This window comes from Pristis pectinata, chromosome 11 (assembly GCF_009764475.1).
Source record: "Pristis pectinata isolate sPriPec2 chromosome 11, sPriPec2.1.pri, whole genome shotgun sequence".
Classification (NCBI taxonomy): domain Eukaryota; kingdom Metazoa; phylum Chordata; class Chondrichthyes; order Rhinopristiformes; family Pristidae; genus Pristis; species Pristis pectinata.
In genome coordinates, this window is record NC_067415.1 from 24,704,711 (window position 1) to 24,732,129 (window position 27,419).

The 27,419-nt window shown below is 40.9% G+C and overlaps 1 protein-coding gene across 14 annotated transcripts in view; it reads right to left on the reverse strand.

Moving 5' to 3' along the window:
* The window catches only part of pds5b (PDS5 cohesin associated factor B), a 194,857-nt gene that overhangs the window by 74,699 nt on the left and 92,739 nt on the right, over positions 1-27,419 (reverse strand). For all 14 annotated transcript variants that reach the window (XM_052026040.1, XM_052026028.1, XM_052026027.1 and 11 more), the window contains 4 exons: positions 24,443-24,524; positions 12,626-12,674; positions 12,320-12,459; positions 12,110-12,225 (listed from right to left, as the gene is read on the reverse strand). In XM_052026040.1, coding sequence (XP_051882000.1) covers positions 12,110-12,225; positions 12,320-12,459; positions 12,626-12,674; positions 24,443-24,524 — 387 coding nt within the window. The remainder of the gene's footprint in view (positions 1-12,109; positions 12,226-12,319; positions 12,460-12,625; positions 12,675-24,442; positions 24,525-27,419) is intronic.

A 27,419-nucleotide genomic window follows, 5' to 3' on the forward strand; every position in this document is an offset into this window, starting at 1 on the left:
CCTTCATCTTCTGTTTTGATTTCAGATTTCTAGCATCTGCATTTTTTTTATTTTAGCAATGCTTTAACATGTCATGCTGTCAAAAAAGTTGGATTAAGTTAGGCTGAAGGACCAGTTTCTGTGCTGTGTTAGTCTAAAAGCCCACAGGATTCAAGCAGTGCTGGCAAATTGGATCCATAACTGACTCAGCAGTACGAATCAAAAGTGCAATTATGATAGATGGAAGACGGTTAATAGTTGGGTTCCACTGGTCTCAGTACACTGTTCTTTTCTTTTTGTAATATTTATTGAAGAATAGGGCATAAAGTAGGCAGCACAATAAAGACATCTGCAGGTGACACTAAAATTGGCAGTGTGGTTTACCATCCTGCTCTTGTATTCAATGCCACACCTAATAAAAGTAAAGATTTAGTCTGCAAAATATATAAATGATCTGGTCAATTAGGCAGAAATGGAATTCACACTTGAATAGTGTAAGGCAATATATTTGAGGAGCTGCAAAACAGCAACAGAATACAAAATAAGTGGGAAGATACGTAGAGATGTTAAGGAACAGAGGAACTTTGGGGTGCAAGTTCTCAGGTCCTCAAAGGTTGCTAAAAAGGAGAGCAGGGAGATAATGCTAGTACTGTACACACCAGTTATATCACAGTTTGAGTAGTGTGTAAAGTTCTCATCAAAATACGAGAATAGGTGATTGAGTTAGAGAGTGTACAGAGAAGACGTTCCAGGATTGGAAAATTCTAGTTACGTGCTAAGATCAGATAAGGTAGGTTTGGTTTCTTTGGAACAAAAGGGGCTGAGACCAGATGGGCATTTAGATGTGTAAAATTATGATGGGTCTGGATAGAGGAAAGAGGAAGAACCTTAGCACAAAGGTTCAGCTAGTAGAGCTACTGCCTCACAGCACTAGAGACCCGGATTCAATCCTTTCCTCAGGTGCTCTCTGTGACCACATGGATTTCCTCTGGGCACTCCAGTTTGCTCCCACATCCCAAAAGGTGTGTGGGTTGGTAGGTTTATTGACCACTGTAAATTGCCTCTATGTGGGTCAGTGGTAGAACCTGAGGAGTGGGGCGGGTTTAATTGATTAAAATGTGGGGAGAATAAAATTAGGATTAATGTAGGATTAGTTTAAATGGGTGGCTGATGATCAGTGTGGAGTCAATTGGCCAAAGAGCCTATTTCCATGCTGTTTGTCTCTATGACTCTTTTTTGACCAACATGGACAAAATATGCCGAAAAGCCTGCTACTGTCATAAGTTTCCTAGAATGCCAAGACTAAAGTGGTTCAAGAAGTTGGCTCATCAGTATCTGAAGACTAATTAGATTTGAGGAATAAATGCATGTTTTGACAGCAAGGCTGCTGTGTATTTGAAAATAATACAACTGCCAGGATCGAAGATCTCTTTAACCCCTTATTGAACAATTGCACAACAGATGTGGGGACTGCCAGAAGGTGAGAGGCTGGTTCTGTCAGAATTTTCCTAGAAGGAGTCAGTAAATCAGCAAATTGAATGTCAGTTCAAACTACTCTCCTTTCACTCAGATTATGCAAACACTAAGCTCTCAATTTCCAGAATACCATATGCACATCAATAAGCTTCAGCTAATTAAATATGAAATAAATGATACAAATCTAAAGAGTTGAGGGGATGGGGATCCATACTAGCAACAAATACACCCAGCAAATGTATACAGTATGTACTTGTCTTTCAAGATATCAGGCCAAGCTGAATACACTGGTAAAAAAAAACAGGATCTTTAATGTTAATCAAGGGAAAGAATTAAAAAGCAAGTTAGCCAAACCTTTCTACAACACTGATTGTCAATTGGCTGATGTACTGATTTCAATTCTGGGTGTTTGGCTATTTCTGTCAAAGTGCCAAAACTATACAATTGGGTTAAATAGCCTTCTTTTCTATGGGGTTTCATTCTGAAATGCTATGAATAAAGAAATTTATATTTTGAAAATATGGTATCAAATATGCAAGCAAATTAACAACAGGCTTGAGGTAATTTAAACATTTTTATGTATTTGTTAAGTTACACTCATAAATATAGAAAAGTGTGTGTTATGAGATCATTGTTTATACCTCACTAAATCTCCTACCCTTTACCTTAAACTGATGTTCCCTGGTCAGAATCATCTCTGCTAGGGGAAAAGATTCTCACCATTTACTCTACCCATGCTGCTCATTATTTTGTCTCTCTCAATCAGGACAGTCCTTAACCTCATCCACTCCAAGAACAATCCCAGCCTATTGAGTTGTCACCTCAAAGCTTAACTGCTCCATTCGTGGCAACATCTTGATGATTCTCCTCTACACCTCCCCTAGTGCAATCAAATACTTCCTGAACTGCACATAGTACTCTAGTTCTGGTCTAAATAATGTGTTCAACAGTCGTATCATAACCCTTTTTTTATATTCTATGCCACGGGTAATGACATCATGTATCCCACGTTTTCTTGACCACCTTATCTACCCATGCTGTTGAGATCCTTCGACTTGTACACCAAGGTCCCTCTGCTCTTCAGCATATTCTAGGATCCCACTGTCCACTTTGTACATCCTAGCCTTATTCGTCCTCCCAAAATTTTTCAGCATTAAAATCCATCTGTCATTTCTCTGCCCATTTAACCAACTCATTAATATCACACTATAGTTGAAGATTACCCCCCTCACAATTAACCACACCAATCCCCATGTCATCTGTAAACTTACTGATCATCCTTCCTACATACATATTCAGATTATTAATGCATGTAACAAAACAGCAAGGGTCCTTGTGGTATACAGTCACAGACTTCCAATTGCAAAACATCCCTCAACTATCACCAAGCCACTTTCAGAAACATTTTGTCAAATTTCCCTGAATTCCATGGGCTCCTACCTTTTGGACAGTTTCCCTTGTGGAACCTTTCCAAAGGCCTTTCAAAAGCCTGTGTAGACTGATTCTTTCCCACACCATCACTTTTGAAAAACTCAGTCTGACAGAATCTCCCTTTAAAGCCATGCTGACGGTCCTTGATCGATTCCACCCTCTCCAAGTACAGATTAATCTTCTCCCTCAGAACTTTTCCCAAATAATTTTCTTACCACTGATGTTAGACTTCCAGTCTGTAAGTACCTGGCCCCATTGCTTTTCTTGAATGAATGTACCATATTCACTGTCCTCCAGTCATCTGGCACCTCTTCTTTGACCAGAGAAGATTTAAATTATTTTTTTCAGAGCTGCAGACTTTCACCACCCTTGCCTCTCATAGCAGCCTGGGATACATTAAGATGTATCCCAGGCTGCTATGAGAGGCAAGGGTGGTGAAAGTCTGCAGCTCTGAAAAAAATAATTTAAATAATTTGATGTCTTATTGGAGTTAAAGGTGGATAAATCCCCAGGGTCTGATAAGATTTATCCACCTTTAACTCCAATAAGACATCAAATACCCCCTCCTTTTCTATGGTAATTTGTTTTGGAATTCCACCATACTCCTCTGTGAATTTCAAACTACAATGTCCTTCTTAAATGAAAATTTCTCATCTGTATTCATTTAAGAACTCATCACAAATTTTCATCTAAATCCTCTGCTCAATGCACAAATTGCTCCTTAGGTTACCCTCCTGCCCTTAATATATGCTTTGGGATTTTCCTCAGTTTTGTCTGCCAGTCCTATTTTGTGTCTCTTCTTCACCCTCCTAATTACTTCTTTTAAAAAATACCTTCCAATACAATCTGTACTCTGCAGAGCCTCTCCTGGTTTCATTTCTCTAAACATGCCAATAAACCACTTTTTTTTTCCATTATCCAACCCTGTTTTGGATGTTAAAGTAATTGAGAGTTTAATTTCACCTTTAGTCCATCAAGCACAGAAACTATGAATGATTATATCATTCTAAACATTCTTCCCACACCAACTCATGGAACCCTTCCTTTACAGAATACTAATTCCCTGCCAGTAAAATAAAATCATTTTCTGATCTGCTCATTTCAATCGCATTTCACAACAGCTATGGTCAATTATCACATGATTCCTGACAAAGACTACATTGAAATGGGCAAAGATAATAAGATGAAACATTTCAAATTTACAATACTTCACACTTTAATTAAAATGCTGATTTTTTCAAAACAACAAATGATTTCTGCCAGGTTCCCCCAACATATTCTTTTGGATTCAAGGGACCATCAGAGCACTCTGGTAGCAATGGCATGGTGGGGGGGGGGGGGGGGGGGGGGGCGCAGTGGTTTGGTTTATATGTGCAATTAAAAGCAAGCAGAAGAAATGAAACAAGCAAGTTTAGCGACAACGTTAAAAGATTCTTTGTGAAGTATATTGCCCACTATATTAGCACAACTTCATTTCCTTCAGCAAGATCTGCATTCAAAAAGTGGTTTCTATTCTCTCAGTACCTTCATTAACATTACCTTTGAACAAACTCAACACAGATCACTTTAGACTCACAGCCATGGTACAAAACTACTTTCAAATTAGAACTGGTGTTAAGCTGGCAACCTTATTCAATCACAATGAGTCGTGGTGAAAGGTACAGTAATATTATTTTCAATGGAACTGAACAGTGGGATATAGAACTGGTGGCAGGTACTCATGCACGTGTTTAGCTAAGATTACAAATGCGAAGATTACCTTTGGCATAAAACCTCCAAACAATAACACAGAAGAAAGAAATAGGAAAAGGCCATTCCAGCATTCAGTAAGATCACAGTCAATTTTTGTTTTAAAACTTTACCTCCACTTTCATGCACTAATTCCAAGTAGTTTTATCTGGGTCATGATTAACTGATCCCTTATTTTGATACCAAGACCCATGATGTACACATTTCAATCAGGGGGGGAAAAAAAAATCAACTTTGCATCTAGCCTACTAAGCATGTAGTGTTGTAGGTTTCAGTAAGATTGCCTCTAGATTCAAGACAGTATAGGCTTAGTCTAATTTCTCTCAAAGGACAAACTTATCATCTCATGGATCGATTTGGTTAACATTTTGTTGTGCTCTCTCCATCTCAAGTACGTCCTTTCTTACATAGAGAGACCAGAACTGTACACAATATTGCAGATGCAGTCTCACCAGACCTCTATATAACTGAAGCAAAACACTTCTACTCCTCTACTCAAACCTTCTCGTAATAAAAGCCAATATGAAGTTTCCTTTCCTAATTGCTTGCTGTGCCTCCATGTTAACTTTCAGTTTACAGACATCCAGGTCCATCTGAACACCAACACCTTTTAATCTCTCACCATTTAAAAATTACTCTTCCCTCCTTTCAAGGTGGTCAGCATACACCAAATTTAACTAACTGTTAGTGGGAAGGTGTATGCTGAGCACTTTGACAATTTTGTATTTGCACTCCTTATGGTATGATTATTAAGGAAGCAACTCTAACAAGAATACTATATAGAGAGAACTCACCTAATTAAATTTAGACAAACTCTCACTTAAAAGCTTTTCATCTTCATACAAATCAGTGATGTGCGTAAAGTTAATAATAAAGAGCCATGTTGGAATATAAAAAAGTACAGAGGATCTTAAAAAAAGAAATAAGTCAAGCAAAGTGCATGGAGAACATGCTACATGGCTGAAGTTCTAAGTGGATAGTTTCCATATGCCTTTGGAGAAGAGGATATTACCAATGCAGGAGGTTTACAAGTGCTACTTGGGAGGTGCAGGGAGGTTTGTTATTGCTACTCGAAAGGGTTTAAGCTAGTGAGGCAGGGGGTGCAACCCAGAATGACAATGCAGCAGATGCAGAGTCAGAATCATATGTAGAAAAGAGAACAGGCAAGTCCAATGGGCAGTGCAAACAGGGACAGGTGGGAAAGCACGAGAAGGCTGGTAGGCTTAACTGCATTTACTTTAACGCAAGAAGCTTTGCGGACTTTAGATGAGCTGAGAGTATGGATCAGCACATGGGATTATGATATTGTTGCAATCACAGAAACAATGTTGAGGGAAGGGCAGGACTGGCAGCTCAAATGTTCCAAGGTATAGAAGTTTCAGGCACGACAAAGGGGAGTACAAAAAGGGAAGTTGTTTTGCTGATCAGGGAGAGCATTACTGCAGTAGTCAAGGAGGATATTGTGGAGGGATCAGCCGATAAGACTATATGGGTAAAACTTAGAAGTAAGAAAGGGGAGATCATGTTAAGCAGTCATATAATAGGTTTCCCAATTGTTAGCCAGAATTGAAAGAACAGATATGTAGACAAATTGAAATAGGGGGTAAAAAATAGTGCTGTAGTACTGAAGGATTTTAAACTTCCCAGTAGTGACTGGAATTGCCATAGTGTAAGGCGTTCGGCAAGCAGGATTAAGAAGGATCCCAAAACCTTTATTAATATTGGAAAGCAAGAGGGTAGCTAGGGAAAGAGTACAGTGGCATGCAAAAGTTTGGGCACCCCGGTCAAAATTTCTGTTACTGTGAATAGTTTAAATGAGTAGAAGATGAAATGATCTCCAAAAGTCATAAAGTTAAAGATGAAACATTCTTTTCAACATTTTAAGCAAGATTAGTGTATTATTTTTGTTTTGTACAATTTTAGAGTGAAAAGAGGAGCACCATGCAAAAGTTTGGACAGCCCAAGAGATCTGAGCTCTCAGATAACTTCTACCAAGGTCTCAGACCTTCATTAGCTTGTTAGGACTATGGCTTATTCACAGTCATCGTTTGGAAAGGCCATATGATGCAAATTTCAAAGCTTTATAAATACCCTGACTCCTCAAACCTTGTCCCAACAATCAGCAGCCATGGCCTCCTCTAAGCAGCTGCCTAGCACTCTGAAAATTAAATTAAATGATGCTACAAAGCAGGTAAAGGCTATAAGAAGATAGCAAAGCGTTTTCAGGTAGCCGTTTCCTCAGTTCATAATGTAATTAAGAAATGACACTTAACAGGAATGGTGGAGGTCAAGTTGAGGTCTGGAAGACCAAGAAAACTTTCCAACAGAACTGCTCGTAGGATTGCTGGAAAGGCAAATCAAAACCCCCATTTGACTTCAGGAAGATTTAGCAGACTCTGGACTGGTGGTGCACTATTCTACTGTGCAGTGACACCTGCACAAATATGACCTTCATGGAAGAGTCATAAGAAAACCTTTCCTGCGTCCTCACCACAAAATTCAGCGTCAGAAGTTTGCAAAGGAACATCTAAACAAGCCTGATGCATTTTGGAAACAAGTCCTGTGGACTGATGAAGTTAAAGTAGAACTTTTTGGCCACAATGAGCAAAGGTACGTTTGGAGAAAAAAGTGTGCAGAATTTCATGAAAAGAACACCTCTCCAACTGTTAAGCACGGGGGTGGATCGATCATGCTTTGGGTTTGTGTTGCAGCCAGTGGCACGGGGAACATTTCACTGGTAGAGGGAAGAATGAATTCAATTAAATACCAGCAAATTCTGGAAGCAAACATCACACTGTCTGTAAAAAAAAAAGCTGAAGATGAAGAGAGGATGGCTTCTACAACAGGATAACTATCCTAAACACACCTCAAAATCCACAATGGACTACCTCAAGAGGCACAAGCTGAAGGTTTTGCCATGGCCCTCACAGTCCCCCGACCTAAACATCATCGAAAATCTATGGATAGACCTCAAAAGAGCAGTGCATGCAAGACGGCCCAAGAATCACAGAACTAGAAGCCTTTTGCAAGGAAGAATGGGCGAAAATCCCCTAAACAAGAATTGAAAGACTCTTTTAGCTGGCTACAGGAAGCGTTTACAAGCTGTGATACTTGCCAAAGGGGGTGTTACTAAGTACTGACCATGCAGAGTGCCCAAACTTTTGCTTTGGGCCCTTTTCCTTTTTTGTTATTTTGAAACTGTAAAAGATGGAAATAAAAAAAGTAATCTTGCTTAAAATATTAAATGTGTCATCTTTAACTTTATGCCTTTTGGAAATCAGGTCATCGTTTACTCGCTTAGCTATTCACAGTAACAGAAATTTTGACCATGGGTGCCCAAACTTTTGCATGCCACTGTATGTTTCTTCTCGGACCAAAAGGAAAAGTCATGTGTGGAACCAGGGGACACGAGCAGGATCCTAAAGAAATACTTCTTATCGGTATTCACCAGGGAGAAATATGTGGAAGATGGAGAGTTAGGGGAGGGGTACACTGATATTCTAGAACACATCTGTGTCAGGAAGAAGGAAGTGTTGGTGATACTGCATACAGTAAGGTGGATAACTCCCCAGGGATTGACAGGATCTATCACAGGGTGCTTTGGGAAGAAAGGGAGGAGATTTCTGGGGCTCTAATGGGGATTTTTGCAATTTTGTTAGCCATGTGTGAGGTACCAGAAGATTGGAGGATAGTTGATGTTGTTCCCTTTTTCAAAAAGGGCATAAAGGATAAGTCAGGAAACTAAAGACTGGTGAGCAATACATCAAATAGTGGGGAAATTACTGGAAAAATTTCTAAGGGACAGGATCTATGTTCACTTGCAAGTGAATTCCTGTCTCACATCTGATTGAGTTTTTTTGAGGAGGTAGCAAAGAAAATTGAAGAAGACAGGGCAGTAGACATGGTTTACCTGGACTTTAGCAAGGCTTTGACAAAGTCCAAGGCTGGCCCAGAAGGTTAGAGCACATGGGATCCAAGGTGTGCAGGATCCAAAACTGGCTTGGTGATAGCAGGAGAGGTTAGTGATCAAGGGATGTTTCTTAGACTTGAAGTCTGCAACCAGTGGTGTACCGCAGAGATCAGTGCTGGGACCAGTGAGGCTTTTTATGTACATAAATGACTTGGATGAGAACGTGGGGGGGGAGCTGATTAGTAAGTTTGCACATGGCACAAAAATTGGCATAATAGAAGATAGTGAAGTTGATTGTGAAAGGATACAGAGGGATTTAGACTTCAGGAGTGTTGATGTACAGAGGGACCTTGGGGTGCAAGTTCGTAGCTCCACGAAAATGCAGACGCAGATTGATATGGTAGTGAAGAGGGCATTCAGCATCCTTGCCTTCATAGGACAAGCCATTGAGTATCATTCAGAAAGTCAGGAGGCATGGGATCCAGGGAAACTTGGCTCTGTGGATTCAGAATTGGCTCACTCATAGAAGACAGAGGGTGGTGGTAGATGGTGTATATTCTGCCTGGAGGTCGGTGTTCCGCAGGGATCTGTTCTGGGACCCCTGCTCTTTGTGATTTTTATAAATGACTTGGATGAGGATGTGGAAGGGTGGGTTAGTAAGTTTGCTGATGATACAAAGGTTGGTGGTTTTGTGGGTAGTGTAGAAGGGTGCTGTAGATTACAACAGGATATTGATAGAATGCAGACCTGGACTGAGAAGTGGCAGATGGAGTTCAACCCAGGTAAGTGTGAAGTGATAGACTTCGGGAGATCGAATTTGAAGGCAGAATACAAGGTTAAAGGCAGGACTCTTGGCAGAGTGGAGGAACAGAGGTATCTTGGGGTCCATGTCCATAGATCCCTCAAGGTTGCTGCGCAGGTCAACAGGGTTGTTAAGAAGGCATAAGGTATGTTGGCCTTCATTAGTCAGGGTATTGAGTTCAAGAGCCATGAGGTAAATGTTGCAGCTCTGTAGAACTCTGGTCAGACCAACTTGGAGTATTGTGTTCAGTTCTGGTCACCTCATTATAGGAAAACTTTAGAGAGGGTGCAGAGGAGATTTACCAGGATGTTGTCTGGATTGGAGAGCATGTCTTATGAGGATAGGTTGAGTGAGCTAGGACTTTTCTCGTTGGAGAGGAGGAGGATGAGAGGTGACTTGATAGAGATGTACAAGATGATAAGATGCATAGATTGAGTGGACAGTCAGAGACTTTTTCCCAGGGCGTTGGAGGAAGATACAAGGGGGATGTCGGAAGATACAAGGGGGATGTCAGAGGTAGTTTTTTTTTTTACACAGAGAGTGGTGGGTGCGTGGAATGCTCTGCTGGCAGAGGTTGTGGGGGCAGATATATTAGGGGCATTTAAGAGACTCTTAGATAGCCACATGAATGATAGAGAAATGGAGGGCTATGTGGGAGGGAAGGGTTAGATAGATATTAAAGCAGGATATAATGTTGGCACAACATCGTGGGCCAAATGGCCTGTACTGTGCTGTAATGTTCTGTGAGAGTTAGGATGTCATGTTGCAGTTGTACAAAAGATGTTGGAGTACTGTGTACAGTTCTGGTCGCCGCACTACAGGAAGGCTGTGGTAGCATGAGGAAGAATGCAGATGAGATTCACCAGGATGTTGCCTGGAATGGAAGGCTTTACTTAGAGTGGATAGGCTGTGTTTATTCTCACTGGAACGTAGGAGGCAGAGAGGTGACCTTATAGAGGTTTATAAAGTTATGAGGGGCATTGATAGGATAAATAGAGTCTTTTTCCTAGGGTGGGGGAATCTAAAAATAGAGTGCACAGGTTTAAGGTGAGAAATTTAAAGGAGATTTGAGGGTTAAGTTTTTTTACATAGCGGATTACAGTTATATGGAACAAGATGCCAGAGGAAGTGGTATAGGTCGATATAATTAGTGTTCAAAAGGTGTTTGGACAGGTACTTGGGTCATGGAGTCATACAGCAAGGAGACAGGCCCTTTGGCCCAACTAGTCCATGCCAACCAAGATTCCCATCTAAGCTACTCCCATTTGCCCATGTTTGGCAAGAGAGGGATACCAGTCTAAAGTAGGCAAAGGGGATTAATGTAGCTTGACAAATGACAAGTTGGGCAAGTGTCCTGTTTCTTTGCTGTACCATTCTATGAGTCTATGCAACAGTAAAGGAGGGCACAGTGGCAACACCGAAATGGATAAAAAAAATTAAAGACCGACAGACCTCAAAGTAAGAAAGTGATCCAGTCTAGATGGGCTCATCTGAAGTTACTGACAGAAGAATGTTGAGAACTACAGGAGCTCTGGCCACAATTTTTCAATTGGAATAAGAAACAATACAACTTGATGGTAATATGTTTAAGAGTTGAAGAACAGAGTTTGCTGGAGGATGTATACAAATCTTTGAAGGCGGCAGCACAAGTTGAGAAGGTGGCTAAAAATGCATATACTAATAACAGAATAGAGTACAAAAGCAAAAGCTAAACTTTATAAAATATTGGTTAGCCTTCAGCTGGTGTACTGTGACTAATTGTTGATGAAGCTTTAAGAAGAATGCCATGGCCTTAAAGAGGATGCAGAAGAAATTTGCAAGAATTCTATCAAGACTTGGGGACTTCAGTTCTATGAAGTAACAGGTTTGTTCTCCTCAGAGCAGATGTAGTTGGGAGGATATCTGGTAGAATTATTCAAAATTATGAAGAAGTTTGACAAGAATAAACAAATAGAGATTGTTTCCAGTGGCAGCAAGATCAGCAACCAAATGTTGCAGCGAAATAATTTATGTAACAAGTTGTAATCTGAGATACTCTGCCTTCGAGAGGTGGAAAATAATAAAATAATTCCATAGCAACATTGAAAATTGAACTGGAAGAGAAACTATTTACAGGGCTGTGCAGAAAGAAGTGTGATAAATTGGATTGTTTAACCAAAAAGTAGGTACAAACACTAATGGCCAAAAGTCTTCCTTCTATGCTGAATTTTATTAGTCAGCGGTACCATTTATGCCAATTATGTCCTGGTCTGACATTGGTAATTAGAAATTAAAAAATGTCAACATCAGTCGTGCAGGGTTCAATTTGTGAACTTCTAATTGTAAGTTTTTAAATCTCAGACCCATCTCCTCACTTAACTGGCACGTTCGAAAAGAAATAAGACATTTGGCACATGTAGTCATTCTAACATTTATGCACTACACAAGCCCCTTTAAATGTTTCTTTGGATATTTATCAGATTCCACTAACCCCTTCTTTCTCATAAAGATGCCTTTAAATGCTTCTACATTATTTGGCTCAACTATTCTACTTCAGTGCCTGCATTTCATTATTTACTAAGTTTATCATATTATGAAAAAAAGGTTCCAAAGTTAAAACTTGTATTGTAGCCTACACATAAAAAATAATACTGGATTGGTGTTGTATCCAGTTGTCTGGATCCCATTTTAACCAGCAATATGCCCTCAAGAACTGTAATATTTAAAAGCAGTTCTGATGGCAAAATAATCAGACTTTTTGTTATTATTAAAAATAATAATACCTAATGGATTCAGTGTCTATATGGACAGGTGCTATCCTCTCCAGGAGAAACTTCACCATTTCCAAAAACGGGTTTGTAGGTTGTTTAGGGTTACTTAACTTTCGGGTGATTTCACGCTGTTCAAAAAGAAAAAGAGAATTATTGAAACAATATAATTGTGTTTCCAGGAATTGTCAATACACTTTAATATACCATGATTTCTGCAATTACCACACATCCTTCTGCTTGCTTGCAGGAACAGTTTGGACTAACAAGCACATCCAGTTGAGATCTGATTCGTTCATCCTCTTCTAAAAATTGATCAAATTTCTTCATGAAGTCCTGGGCTTTTCCTGGATCAGGCAAGTTTTCTGACAACAAAATATTGTTTTAATCACATTTGCTGTTACAATAATTGTACTGTCCATCCTTGGTGTTTTGTCTTACAGTTCTTCATTATATTCATTGCATTCAATTAACAGTATGCAATATTATAAATAACAGGCTTGCAAAAAAAATGCAAGTATAAATACTTACTGGCAATGATCATCACTTTTGAGAATATGGCTTTATCAGTGGGATCAGACTGAAAATTAAAGATAAAAAAAATTAATATATTTTCACACACAATTACAATGCATTTAACAATCAAAATCATAGATATTTGCCCAGTGATTTTTTTTAAGGAAGCATATACTCCAATTAAACAAATGTTTTACTCACACGTCATACATTTGCTTAGTATCAACTAACAAAACAAAACAAAAATAAGTACCTTACTGTGACAGAATTTAGCTGGCTGGCTAAAATTGGTTTCAGACAAAGTAGTGAAGAAATTGTGATGAGCCAAATTGCTCTAACTTACAGCCAGCAATTCCAAAGGAAACAACTGGCGAATAGCCATTAGTCCAGTACGTCTAGAACTTCCATAAATGTGCATTGAAAAGCTGAATGCCAAAAAACCTCCAAATGATCAAATGCCTATGCGAGCTTCACCATGGACTCAACTACGAGGTCTGGCAGCAGAACACTGATATGAAGAGAGGGGCTGGATGTACCTGACATCCAGCCACTGCGCTTTAAGCCTAGGAGAACTGGCACATGAATGGAAACTCCATTCATTTGGACGTCACTCCACCCTACAGAAAAAGGCAGGTGTAGGTTACATGCTCGAGTTGCCTGACAATTTAAAATACTAACAAATAATACAAAATATTAAAATATGCTCCAAGTTTTACATTTTTAGTAAAGCAATTTAGATATCAATAATTTATATAAAAAAGTCTGTAACAGATTTTTAAAAACTAATCAGAAGTCTTTGACAGAGACAAGTTGTCAAAGGTTGTCAGGTGGTTCTGCGGTCAGGGCCTCAGTAGCATGTCACCCGAGTGTGTTCGTCATTCAGACCTTGTTCTGCCTTGTAGGGTCATTCTTGGGTACAGTGGGTCAGCCTGACCAGCCTCTGCATCCAGGAAAAGTAAGTCCATACAGGCAGGGATCGCTGGTGACGTGTCCAGGGAGTGAGCGCATCAAGGACATTCCAGCTCCATAACTCCCTTTCTCAGACTACTTTTGGGTTCACAACCTCTAAGTACTTGGCTCCTAATCAAATTCTCATGGCCAAAAATGCATACAAAAGACCCCACCCATTAAAATAAAAATAACCTCAAAATATTTAATTATTAAATAAAAAGAATCACCTATGTCATATTCCTGATAGATGTCTATAAGATTATAAGAGGAATATACAGGGTAGACAGTCAGAATCTTTTCCCAGGTTAGAAGTGTCAAATACTAGTGGCCATCCATTTGAGGTGAAAGGGGGAAAGTTTAAAGGAGACATCCAGGGCTTTACAGAGAGTGGCAGGTGCTTGGAATGGGCTGATGGGGGGAGTGGCGGAAGCAGATATGATAGTGGCATTTAAGAGGCTGTTAGACACATGAATATGCAAGTAATATGGATCATGTACAGGCAGAAGAGAATTAGTTTAATTTGGCATCATCTTCGGCACAGACATTGTGGGCCAAAGTGCTTGTTCCTGTGCTGTACTGTTTTAGGTCCAAAGTATGCTGACCATTCCATACTGCACTAAGACAGAGATTGTCAAACTTTCTGATGCAAGTTCTCAACCCAAAATGTCGACCATCCCTTTGCCTCCACAAATACTGCTCAAGATGCTGAGTTTTTCCAAGTTTATTTTTTGCTCCAGACTCTAGTATCTGCAGTCGCTTGTGTCCCCAAAATAATGACAGCAATGCATAGCCAAGTGTATGTATGACCCACAGGGAACTTGGAAGTGATCAGGTTCCCACGACAATACCGCTCTTATCTTGGCAGTAAAGGGAAATGCTGATGGGGCAATTCTCTTGTATTGTGGCATCCTGCAGACATAAAGCACCAGCAAAGAGAGGACCGACAGCTTAGTAAGAGGTGGACTGACCAAGTGAACTGCTGTATTCCCTGTGTATACTGTGTTCAGGGGTTTGAAGCAACTTTGGTTAAACCAGGCAGGAATTATGGTTCCAGGTAAAACTCAATGCAAGGAATGAGGTGGTCTTCCCCAACGAATGTCATGTCTATTTTAGAGCTTAGGCAGAACCAGAATTTAAGATTACGTAACTATTTCGACACTGCTACCTGCACTGCAACTTCCAAATACTGATGTTTGGATACAAATGAATGGCATAGTTTGAACACGGAACTAAAATTGAAAATAGAAGGAAAATTGAAGTGATGGTTGCGTTGAAACAAGGCCTAGAACAACATTCTTGCAGGCAGGTTTACTAGTATATTGGGAAGGGTTTAAACTAACTTTGCAGGGGGATGGGAAGCTGAAGATTGAATCAAAACAGAAAAAGAATTGGAAAATAGAAAAGTAGTTAGAAGGCTGAGTAAACAAATGTTCAAAAATAGGCCAAAAATAGACTGTGTTTACTGGGATATACCCAAATGCAAAGTGTTCAGTGAACAAGGAAGTGAGCTGAAGGCATTGCTAGTCACATGGAAGAATGATATTTTAGCTATTATTGATAAATGAGAGGATTGGCAGCTTAATGTTTCTAGTTACAAGGCTGTTAGATGAGATACATGTAAAAAAAATAGGGATAATGGCAATAGTAGTTAAAGAAAGAATTAAGAGTTTTGTGATGGGATGATATGGTAAAAGGATCATCAAATGGAAACTATGCAAGTTAACTAAAGTACCAAAATACAGCAATCACACTGTTGGTAATGTGCTACTGTGAGGGAAATTAAAGAGCACATTTACAGGCAGATTTCTGAAGTCCGAAAATATTAGGGTAGTAACAGTGGGGGATTTCAACTACACTAATATTAACTGGAATACAGACAATGTAAAACCTATTGGGGGGGGGGGGGGGGGGGGGAGGGGAACACAAAGAACTCCTAAATTTACATTCAGGAGACCTGATTTATCCATTATGTAGCAAGCCCAGCAACAAGTGGAGAAAGGGGGGAAAACTATTCCAAATTTTCTTATGAGGAAAGAAATAGGGAAGACCATAAGACCACAAGAAATAGCACAAGACCACAAGATGCAGGAAGAGGAATAAGCCTGCTTCACCACTCACTAAGATCACAACTTATCCAACTTTCACAAGTTCTTCAATTTGGAGCGGGAGCTTTGTAAAGAGGCGATTCTCTGCATGTGTGCTTGTGAGTTTCACGTTGCAAGAGTCTAAATGAGGCACATTTGCAAACTACCTGATTGGCTAATTAACAGCAGCAAATAAAAGTAGATATAAGCGGAGCGGCCATTGTTGGTGTAGACCAGGGTTAGAGCGGGGGACTGAGGCTTCAGTGAGAGGAGGCGGAGGCTAAGATAAGGCTCTGGTAAGTTTTTCTTTCTTTCTTGCTTTGGTGTTTCCTTTAGTGCCAGGCCAGAGTAGTTAGAATGGCTCCAGGGTCACTGGTGTGTTCATCTTATGAGATGTGGGAGTTCTGAGAAAGCTCCAGTCTCCCTGATAGCTACACCTACACGAGGTGCATCCAACTGCAGCTCCTTACAGACCGTGATATGGAACTGGAGATGCAGCTGGATGATCTTCAGCTCCTACGGGATAACGAGGAGTTCATAGATACGAGTTACAGGGAGGCAGTCACTCAGAGGCTGCAGGGGGCAAGTAGCTGGGTGACTGTCAGAAGGAAGGAAGGAGAATGGGCAGGTAGTGGCCATTCCCCTCAATAACAGGTATACCACTTTGGATACTGTTGGGGAGGGGGAAATGACCTACCAGAGGAGAGCTGCAGTGCCCAGATATCTGGCACTGAGCCTGGTCGTGTGGTGCAGAAGGGAAGGGGAGAGAAGAGAAGAATGGTAGTGATAGGGGATTCCATAGTAAGGGGGGCAGACAGGAGATTCTGTGGTCGTGTAAGAGACTCCTGGATGATATATTGCCTCCCAGGTGCCAGGGTCAGGGATGTTTCTGATCGGGTTCACAGCATTTTAAAGGGGGAGAGCGAACAGCCTGAGACTGCAGTACATATTGGTACCAATGATATAGATAGCAAAAGAGATGAGGTCCTGAAGAGGGAATATAGGGAGCTAGATTGGAAGCTTAAAAGCAGGACCCCAAGGGTAGTAATCTCTGGATCACTGTCTGTGCCACGCGCCAGTGAGGGTAATAATAGGTTGATTTGGCAGATGAATGCGTGGCTGAGGAGTTGGTGCAGGGGGCAGGGTTTCAGATTTGTTGATCATTGGGATCTCTTCTGGGGAAGGTACAACCTGTACAAAAGGGACAGGTTACACCTGAACTGGAGGGGGACCAATATTCTTGCAGGCTGGTTTGCTGGAGCTGTTGGGGAGGGTTTAAACTAGTTCAGCAGGGGGATAGGTCAGAGGTTGGTGCATTTAGTGTACAAGTAGATGCAGCATGCAGAAAGACTGTGAGGAAGGATAGGTAGTTGAAAGAGCAAAATTGCAGTCAGTTGGATGGGCTGAAATCTATCTACTGTATCAGGAACGGGGTGATGAACTTACAGCATGGAACTATGATGTGGTGGCCATTACAGAGACTTGGCTGTCACAAGGGCAGGAATGGCTGTTGGATATTTTGACATTTAGATGTTTCAAAGGGGACAGGGACGGAGGTAAAAGAGGTGGGGGAGTGGCTTTGCTGATCAGGGACAGTGTCACAGCTGCAGAAAGGGAGGATGTCCTGGAGGGATTGTCTATTGAGTCAATGTGGGTGGAAGTCAGAAACAGGAAGGGAGTGCACTCTATTGGGAGTATTCTACAGACCCCTCCCACCCCACCCCACCCCACCCCACCCCCACCCCACTATAGCAACAGAGACACTGAGGAGCAGATCAGAAGGCAGATTTTGGAGAGTGCAAGAACAACAGGGTTGTTGTCCTGGTTGATTTCAACTTCCCTGATATTGATTGGCACCTCCGTAGTGTAAAGGGGATAGATGAGGCAGAGTTTGTTAGGTGTGTCCAGGAAGGATTCCTGACACAGTATGTCGACAGGCCGACTAGAGGAGAGGCCATTCTGGACCTGGTACTAGGCAATGAGCCTGATCAGGTTTCAGATCTCTTGGTGGGAGAGCATTTTGGAGACAGTGATCAGAACTCCTTGACCTTTACCATAGCCTTGGAGAGGGATAGGAGCAGACAATATGGGAAAGTATTTAATTGGGGTAGGGGGAATTATGATGCTATTAGGTAGGAACTTGGGAGCGTAAATTGGGAAGAGATATTCTTAGGGAAGTGCACAGTGGAAATGTGGAGGTTGTTTAGGGAGTACTTGCATGGGGTTCTAGATAGGTTTGTCCCACTGAGCAAGGGTAAAGATGGTAGAGTGAAGGAATTGTGGTTGACAAGAGATGTAGAATATCTTGTCAAGAGGAAGAAAGAAGCTTACCCAAGGTTTAGAAAGCATGGATCAGACAGGGCTCTGGAGAGTTACAAGGTAGCCAGGAGGGAGCTTAAGAATGGATTTAGGAGAGCTAGAAGGGGATGTGAGATGGCCTTGGTGAGTAGGATTAAGGAAACCCCAAGGCATTCTACACATACGTGAAGATAGGAGGATGACTAGAATGAGGGTAGGACCAATCAGGGATAAAAGAGGAAACGCGCCTGGAGTTGGAAGAGGTAGGGGAGGTCCTTAATGAATACTTTGCTTCAGAATTCATCAGAGAGAGAGAGACCTTGACGTTTGTGAGGATGGCATATGACAGGCTGATACGGTCAGGCATGTCGACGTGAGGAAAGAGGATGTGCTGGAATTTTTGAAAAACATTAGGGTAGATAAGTCACCAGGGCCTGATGGGATATATCAAAGGTTATTAGGGGAAGCGAGGGAAGAGGTTGCTGCACCTTTGGCAATGATCTTTGCATCCTCACTGTCGACAGGAGTAGTGCCAGATGATAGGAGAGTGGCACACGTTCTTCCTTTGTTCAAGAAAGGCCTCGGAATTATAGACCAGTGAGTCTTACTTCAGTGGTGGGCAAATTACTGGAGAAGATTCTTAGAGACAGGATTTATGGGCATTTGGAGAAGCACAGGCTGATTAAGGACAGACAGCATGGCTTTGTGAGGGACAAGTCACGACTCACGAGCTTGACTGAATTGAGGATGTGACAAAGCACATTGATGAAGGTAGAGCAATGGATGTGGTGTACATGGATTTTAGTAAGGCCTTTGATAAGGTTCCTCATGGAAAGCTCATTCAGAAAGTCAGGAGGCATGGGATCCAGGGAAACGTGGCTGTGTGGATTCAGAATTGGCTTGCTCATAGAAGACAGAGGGTGGTGGTAGATGGTGTATATTCTGCCTGGAGGTCGGTGACCAGTGGTGTTCCACAGGGATCTGTTCTGGGACTCCTACTCTTTGTGATTTTTATAAACGACTTGGATGAGGTTGTGGAAGGGTGGGTTACTATGTGGCTGATGACACGAAGGTTGGTGGTGCTGTGAATAGTGTAGAAGGTTGCTGTAAATTACAACAGGACATTGATAGGATGCAGAGCTAGGCTGAGAAGTGGCAAATGGAGTTCAACCCAGAAAAGTGTGAAGTGATACACTTTGGAAGACCAAATTTGAAGGCAGAATACACGGTTAATGGTAGGACTCCTGGCAGTGTGAAGAAACAGAGGGATCTTGGGGTCCATGTCCATACAGGTCAATTGGGTTTTTAAATTGTGTTGGCCTTCATTAGTTGGGGTATTGAGTTCAAGACCTGCAAGGTAATGTTGCAGCTCTATACAACTCTGGTTAGACTACACTTGGAGTGTTGTGTTTAGTCCTGGTCGCCTCATTATAGGAAGGATGTGGAAGCTTTAGCGAGGGTGCAGAGGAGATTTACCAGGATGTTGCCTGGTTTGGAGATCACGTCTTTAGAGGATAGGTTGAGTGAGCTTTTCTCTTTGGAGAGGAGGAGGATGAGTGGTGACTTGATAGAGGTGTATAAGATGATAAAAGGCAAAGATCGGATAGAAGTAAACAGAATATAATGAAAGGACCAGGGTGATCAGGGAGATAATGGACAAAAAGAGATGGAAGAAAACACATTTCACAATTTCAAGGCACCATATACCATGTGTATATTCCCTGCCTTTCTTTTATTCTTAATTTTTTAATTCTTAATAAAGAAATAAGGAAAGGGAAGATAGATTATGAAAGTAAACCAGCAAAGAATATAAAAAAAACTTTTACGATCTGTTTTTAATCATATGAAGTGGAAAAGGGTGGCTAAACTGAACATGGTTCCCTTGGAAGATGAGAAGGTGGAATTAATATTGGGTAACGTGGAAATGGCCGAGGCCTTGAACGACTATTTTGTGTCAGCCTTCATGGTGGAGGACACATCTAACATGCCAAACAGAGATGCTATAAATGCGATGGGAGGTAAGGACCTTGATACAATTGCTGTCACTGAAGAGGTAGTGATGAGCAAACTAGTGGGCCTAAAGGTCGACATTTCCCCTGGTCCTGATGGGTTGCATCCCAGAGTACTGAAAGAAATGGTGAAAGTTTTAGTGGAGGCGTTTGTGATAATTTACCAAAATTCTCTGGCTTCCAGGCAGGTCCGGGCAGATTGGAAGGCAGCAAATGTCACATCACTGTTTAAAAAAGGATGTAGGCAAAAGGCTGGTAACTACAGGCCAGTTAGTTTAACGTCTGTTGTTGGGAAAATGCTTGAAGCTCTCATTAAGGAAGAAATAGCAAGACACCTGGATAGAAGTGGTTCCATCAGGCAGACAGAGCATGGATTCAGCAAGGGGAGATCCTGTTTGACAAATGTACTGGAGTTCTTTGAGGATATAATAAGCACAGTGAATTGAGGGGAACAGGTGGATGAGGTAAAGAGCAGGGATATTATGTTGTGATTGTACAGGGTACTGGTGAGGCCGCACCTGGAGTACTGCTGCAGTTCTGGTCTCCTTACTTGAGCAAAGATATACTGGTTTTGGAGGTGGTGCAGAGGAGGTTCAACAGCTTGATTCCAGAGATGAGGGGGTAAGCCTATGAGGAGAGATTGAGTCGCCTGGGATGATACTCACTGAAATTCAGAAGAATGAAACGGGATCTTATAGAAACATGTAAAATTATGTAAGGGATACATAAGATAGAGGCAGGAAGGTTGTTTCCACTGGTAGGTGAGACTAGAACTGGGGGACATAGCCATGGAATTCTCTGCCCAGGGAAGCGGTAGAGGCTACCTCATTAAATATATTTAAGACACAGTTAGATAGATTTTTGCATAGTAAGGGAATTAAGGGTTATGGGGAAAAGGCAGAAAGGTGGATCAGAGTCCACAGCCAGATCAGCCACGATCTTATTGAATGGTGGAGCAGGCTTGACGGGGCAGATGGCCTACTCCTGCTCCTTATGTTTTTAATTTCCTATTGGTTCACATCATATTCAGTGTCTTTTTGGACTTCATTTTGTTCTCCTTTGAGCCTCAGATCTTCTGAGAAAAATTACAAGAAAAAAATAATCTTTATTGAAAACAGATGGCTTTGGTGTACAGGTTGCAAGATAAGAGTGGTGAGAAGAGATAAAGCTCAAATCATCTATCATAAGTGTTGGAATAGTTTGAATTTGTGCTGATTTTATATACACAGAATACATTTGAGTTTTTTTAAACCGCCTTTGCAACTTTTGCAGTTTCAAGAGATTTCTCCCACCACCCCCCTCTCCAAAGTAATTTCAAAACTTTGTAGTACAACACATTTATGGCTACTTATCAAGTTCAATTAGAATAATCTTAACAGCAGCAAGTTTGGAATTTCAACACTATCAAAAGTTCACTAGTGTAATCTACATAATACAATGGAAATATAACTTAGCAAAGTATCTCTAAATAATTCCCAGAGATATTGAATCAAATATCTATAAAAACTGATACTGTAACTCCAGTTGGCATACTCCTCAAAATTGAGACATCCCATATACTTTAATGTAGTCAGAGTTCCATTCCTTGGCAGTACAAAGAAAATAAGAAACAAGTGAGAATAGGTCATTTAGCCCCATATACTTGCTCCATTGTTCCACCATTCAATAAGATCAGAGCTAATCATTTACCTTAAAGCCACTTTCTTATGCCAGCCCCATATCTCTTCATTCTCTGATTCTCTTAATATTCAAAAACCTATTAATCTCTGCCTTTATATACTCAACAAATGAACCAATGATACCTAGCATTGATTGCAATAATTCACAGCCCTCTTACATGGAGAAATCCAAAAATTCTCTAATTTCTGGGTGAAGAAATTTCATCTGATCGCAATCTTGAATGGGTGACCCCCTATTTTGAGGCCTCCAGCCAGGGGAAATATCATGCTTATTTACTCCATTAAGCCCTATAAGGATTTTATACATCTCAATGAGATCACCACTAATTCTTCCAAAATCAAAGGAGAAAGGCACAGTCTACTTAATAGCTGTTTGTACAACAAACTCGCTACTCCAAGAATCAAACTGTTAAATCTCTGTGCACTCTATTACAAGTATGGGGCTCCCCGGATTATGAAAAGACCCAACTTACAGAGACCAGACTTTACACAAGTTCTCCCATAAATTTTTAAAAAATTTTTCAAGGTAGGAAATCCAGTTACAGAATTGCAAGCATCTTCAGGAGTTATGGGATAGGGATAGCAGCGAGTTAATTCAAAAGACAACCAGTCCTCAAAATAAAACTTTGTTTACATGTAACCTCCAGCATAATCAAACAGACACCATTATCTGTTAAGAACGCAGCTGCCAGTTCACAGCAGGATGCAGCTCTGTTAAGAGAATTGCTTTGGAAACTAGCAAGTCTCTTCTATTGACACTTGTAAAATACTTTATCAAACAAATGTTACATCCATTGATAACTTAATGCCATCAAAACTAGCCTTTGGACGTTGAGCATTCTGATTCTGTACCTCTGTAACTACGCAGGGGAAGACAATAAATAAATGTTCATGTTAAATAACCCTCATTGAAATTGCTTGTTTCTGACTAACAGGAAAAAATCAGTTTATGGACAGTTCTCAAAACTCTTATGTAACCTGAGGACTGTCTCTAAAATTAAGTAGGCCAGACCTGAACACAATATTCCAGTTGTGGTCTCAACAGGGTCCTACGTAAATTCAGAATGGTGTCTTTACTCTCATATTCAAATTCTCCTGAAATAATGGCCAACATATTATTTCTTCCAACAAAGTCCTAACAAAGATCTTCAACTGAAACATTAACTATGTTTCTTTCCACTGCTGCTGTCTGATCTGCAGAGTGCTACCAGCATTTTCTTCTGCTATTTTCTTGATTTCCATTATTTGCCCTCCTAATTGCTTGCTCTGTCTGATAATTTTCAGTGATTTGTGTATGTGGACACACAGATCCCTCTGAAAACTAACACTTTTCAGTCTCTCATTGTTTAAAAAAATACTTTGCTAATCTTTTATTTCTAATAAATTGGATAATCTATATTTTTCTATACTATATACCTACCACACCCTCACCCATTCACAACCTGTCAGTACACTCCTGACGATTCTCTACCATCTCTTTCCAATTCAACTTTGTATCATCAGCAAACTCACATATTACACTATTCTCTCAGAGAACGTTTAAGAGGAAAGTACTGCTATATAACAACAGCAGCCACAAAGCACTCTTGGCCAAGGCCTGCTGAAATACACAGCAAATTTATCTTGACCAGATTAACATCCTTAAAAAGCTTACAGAATTAACACTCAATTTATAACACAAGATATCTTTATTAGTCACATGTACATTGAAACACACAGTGAAATACATTTTTTGCGTAGAGTATTATGGGGGCAGCCCTCAAGTGTCGCCACACGTGTGGTGCCAACATAGCACGCCCACAACTTCCTAACCTGTGCGTCTTTAGAATGTGGGAGGAAACCGGAGCACCCGGAGGAAACCCACGCAGACACAGGGAGAACGTACAAACTCCTTACAGACAGTGGCTGGAATTGAATCCGGGTCACTGGTGCTGTAATAGTGTTACGCTAACCGCTACATTACCATGCCTGCTGAATCAACTCACATAGTCTCTAATAAGAAAAATTATGACCACCCAGTTGTTGTCTGAACTTCCCAAAATATTATCCTCCAAGGTGTATAGTTGTTAAAAAAAAACTCAACATGCGACCATATGCAAAAATAGTGGGACAATATATTTGAAGAATCACATTCAGTGCAGTTAGCACAGAAGAAATTTAATTTGCAGCCTCAGTTATTCTCAATATACTGTTCATTAGAAGAGACAGGGAGAGATTTTGTTATAATCATAACTGTATGTTCAATGCAGTCAAGGTACAGATGCTGACAATTTATTTAAAGTTCTAACCAGCCTTTACCCCCACAAACCTTTGCTTATCTTTTTATTTCTACTATATTGGATAATTTATATTTTTCTATATTCTATTTCTACCACATCCTCACTCATTCATAACCTGTCAGTACACTCTTGAACATTCCCTATTGTTTCCTTCCAATCCACAATGCCAACTAACTTTGTATCAGATATATTACATTAACTCTCAGAGGACTAAGATTTGAAATCTCAAGGATGACCTGATGAGTAAAAGTCCAATCTTATGCAAAACATTTAAGTCCAGCACAATGCACAAATTTGTTATTTGTAAGTCAACAGGCACTAGACTGAAATAGAATTGGGATAGCATATTTGTAACTTCTGGCTTAGTTTCACCTCTCAGGAACTAATACAAGGACAAGTTTCAACTGTTCCAGAGTCCTTGAGCCAAAAATATACATAAAAATCAATTGCTCATTTCATGATCAGCACAACATCCTGGCGTCATAACATTTCTATCTAACTCCCTGCACATTAAGTGGAAAAGCACACTTACTTTTTGTTGTTTGTGCAAATCAAGCAAGTCGCGTACATGATGTCTCAGCATGTTCTGACACTTCCACATTTCGTTTAATGCCCTGTTAAAAATTGAAATAAAAAGCAAGGACAACATAAGCAGCCAATTTCAACCCATCTCTGGCTTCATTACGTTATCATTTTCAAGTCCACTACAGAAATATTGAGGAACTTGTTAGATCCTTCTGTGGCACAACATGCCCAATTAATTTAGACACAGTTTATTATTCAGTTACTAGTACTTGAGTATGTGGGCAGCTCTCAAATCTGCACCAATCTTTTCTGCAACCAAGTCTTTGAATTTATTCAATCAGGTTTTTGCCCATCACACCACTAAAAAGGTTTTACTAAAACTCACAAATTACATTACATACCATTGTGACCATGATGCAAATTTCTTTCTCCCCCTTCTCTATCTCCCTGAAACCTTTGAAACTGCATTCGTATCATCTTCCTTTAATGCATCTCTTGTTCAGTTGCATGAAATTACCATTTACTGTCGCTAAAGTAACTGTGGCATTCTGGATGCAAGGATCAGGAACTTCTTCCATAAAATTCTCCCACGTTTTAAGATCTTTGCTCAAACTTTCATTTATATGTGGAATAAGCACATCACAGCCATAAAACAAATAAAAGTAATGTCACATTTCGTGTCTATGCTAAAGCCAGTCACAGAAAAGTTTGGCTGATTTCCCCTATCAGTCACACTTGGTAACCATTGTTTTATTTGTAACTGAAATAATTTTGTGCACTTAATTTATGTAAAAATATCCTCGATTCATTACATTTTACTGGAGAATTTGCTATGCTTTTAATGGGAGAAGCTGCTGCGGTTTCTGTTTCTTCTGCTCTTTAACAGGCTCTGTTCATTAATTAATTTGGCTTTGTCTGCTACACAATACAGTTCTTCTTCTTCTTAGGTAGTTCTTGGCATTGAGGATGATTTGCTTCCACTTCGCTTTTGTGAGTTCTAAGGTGGCTAACAAGGCCAATGTGGGAACTGCAAACTCTTCCATAGCTGAGACATGAGGTGGCCAATGGGTGGGTTTGTAGGTAGCTTGTGAAGTGGTGTGCACCTTCTGCCACTTACGTAGGACTTGTGTGCTTTCAATACCTGGCCAAGGTTCTCAATACTATCATGAATGTTCCTTACCCACTTTGAGAAGTTATGGAGCAGAGGCGGAAACGGGTGGAGAGGAGATGTGGTTAGTGGTGGGGTCTCATTGCAGCTGGCAAAATTGACATGGGGGGGGCAAGTGCAAGCAGAAATAATGGGTCTACCTGGACAGTCCTGTTTGTGGATCTTGGGTAAGAAATAGAAGCGGGAAATGCAGTGTTGGGGCACTCTAGGTTGGAGGCTGTGAAGGGGAGATCTAATGTGATGACATCTGTGAAAGTGCAGGAGACGGTGTTCTGGTGTTTGTTGGTGGGGTCATGGTCCGGGGTAGGTATGAGAGGGTACCCAAGAGCTGTCGTCTGGCCTCTTAGTTTGCCAGACTACAATGGCACTGCCCTTGTTTGAGTGTTTGCTGACTAGGTTGGGATTGGAGTGCTGTGTGTTCGGTGGGGATGAGGTTAGAGTGCGTCAGGGGAGAAGTACAGTTGATGTCGCAACAGCAAATGGAGATGTTAAGATCAAGAGAGAGTAAAATGTCTGAAGGCGCTGTTCAAAAGGAAGGGGGGAAAAGTGTTGAAGATGTGGGAAGGTGCCAGTGGGTTTGAGGATTTCTTGCTAAAAGAATAGACACAGGAGGTGGATGAAGAAGAGCTTGACATCATGACAGGCCCAGAACTTGTTGAGGTGTGCCCGCAGGGGTACAGAAGTAAGGACTCTGCTGAGGACTGACCACTCAGTATCAGAGAGTAGGATCTGCGATAATGAAGACCAGGCAGGGATTGGAGGTGGGGCAAGGTGAGGGGTGGGGGAGCTCAAGGGAAAGAGGGGAGGTGGAAGGGAGAAGTGTGGTGCTGGGATGAGGTCAGAGGGTGGGGGGGGCTGTGGTGAGAACAGCAGCAGGGGAAGGAAGGAAAAGAATCTGAGTGTTAGGAGCTTGGGGCCAGGCAGGAGAGCAAGGTGGTACTGGCGGAGTTTCAAGAGACTGAAATTAAGCGGGAGACATTACTGAGTATGGATAATAGATTTCCTGAAATAATAATATGAATGATTGAGTAAAACGCCCGGGTTTGACCTCACATTGCCCTTGGTTGGCCTATGTTTTTATTTAAATACATTGCCAGGCAGCTGTTCTTCCAACTTACGAACCTTTCGGATTACGAACTGTTCTCGGGAACTGAACCCTATCATAACCTGGGGAGGTCCCATATGTATGGAGGAACTGAATTCTCTCTCTCCCTCAGTGACTTTTCACACACCTCTATAAATTACTGTACAACTTCAAAATAACAATAATGCACTGAAATCTCAGTGAAGCTATCACTTCTGAGTGGTAGCCCATAATTTCCTATGATGATGAAAGTAAAATCATCACAACATGTCAATTTTGCTGTGGAGTTTAACGCTGCTCTAAGTGCAGCTGAACCGTTCCAGTAATTGATGTGTCTAGTACAGATGGAAATTTGCAATTTAAATAAAGGAAAATTTTAAGATGATGCTGTTGGAAGATTTCAATCCAACCTTTAGAAAGCTGACAGCCTCCATGAATCAATAGATCAAGAGAATTTCACAGCTAAGTTAGTTTTATAATTCAGGGTTTTCAAAGTTGTTCTAGCAATAGTTATAACAAACTCCACATTATGCCATGCTCCTTCTGAAGCAGAAAGCTATCTCCTTAGGTGTAGGGAGCATAGGTCCTTTTACTTCAGTGCTCATTTCAGTTGGACAGCTGGAGTGCAGCACTTCAGCAATCCATGTGTTGCTTGTTCAGAAGGTAAAAACATTTTCATCAGATCTCAAGCCTTGAGCTTCTGTTTAATCATCACACAGCTGAACATGCTTA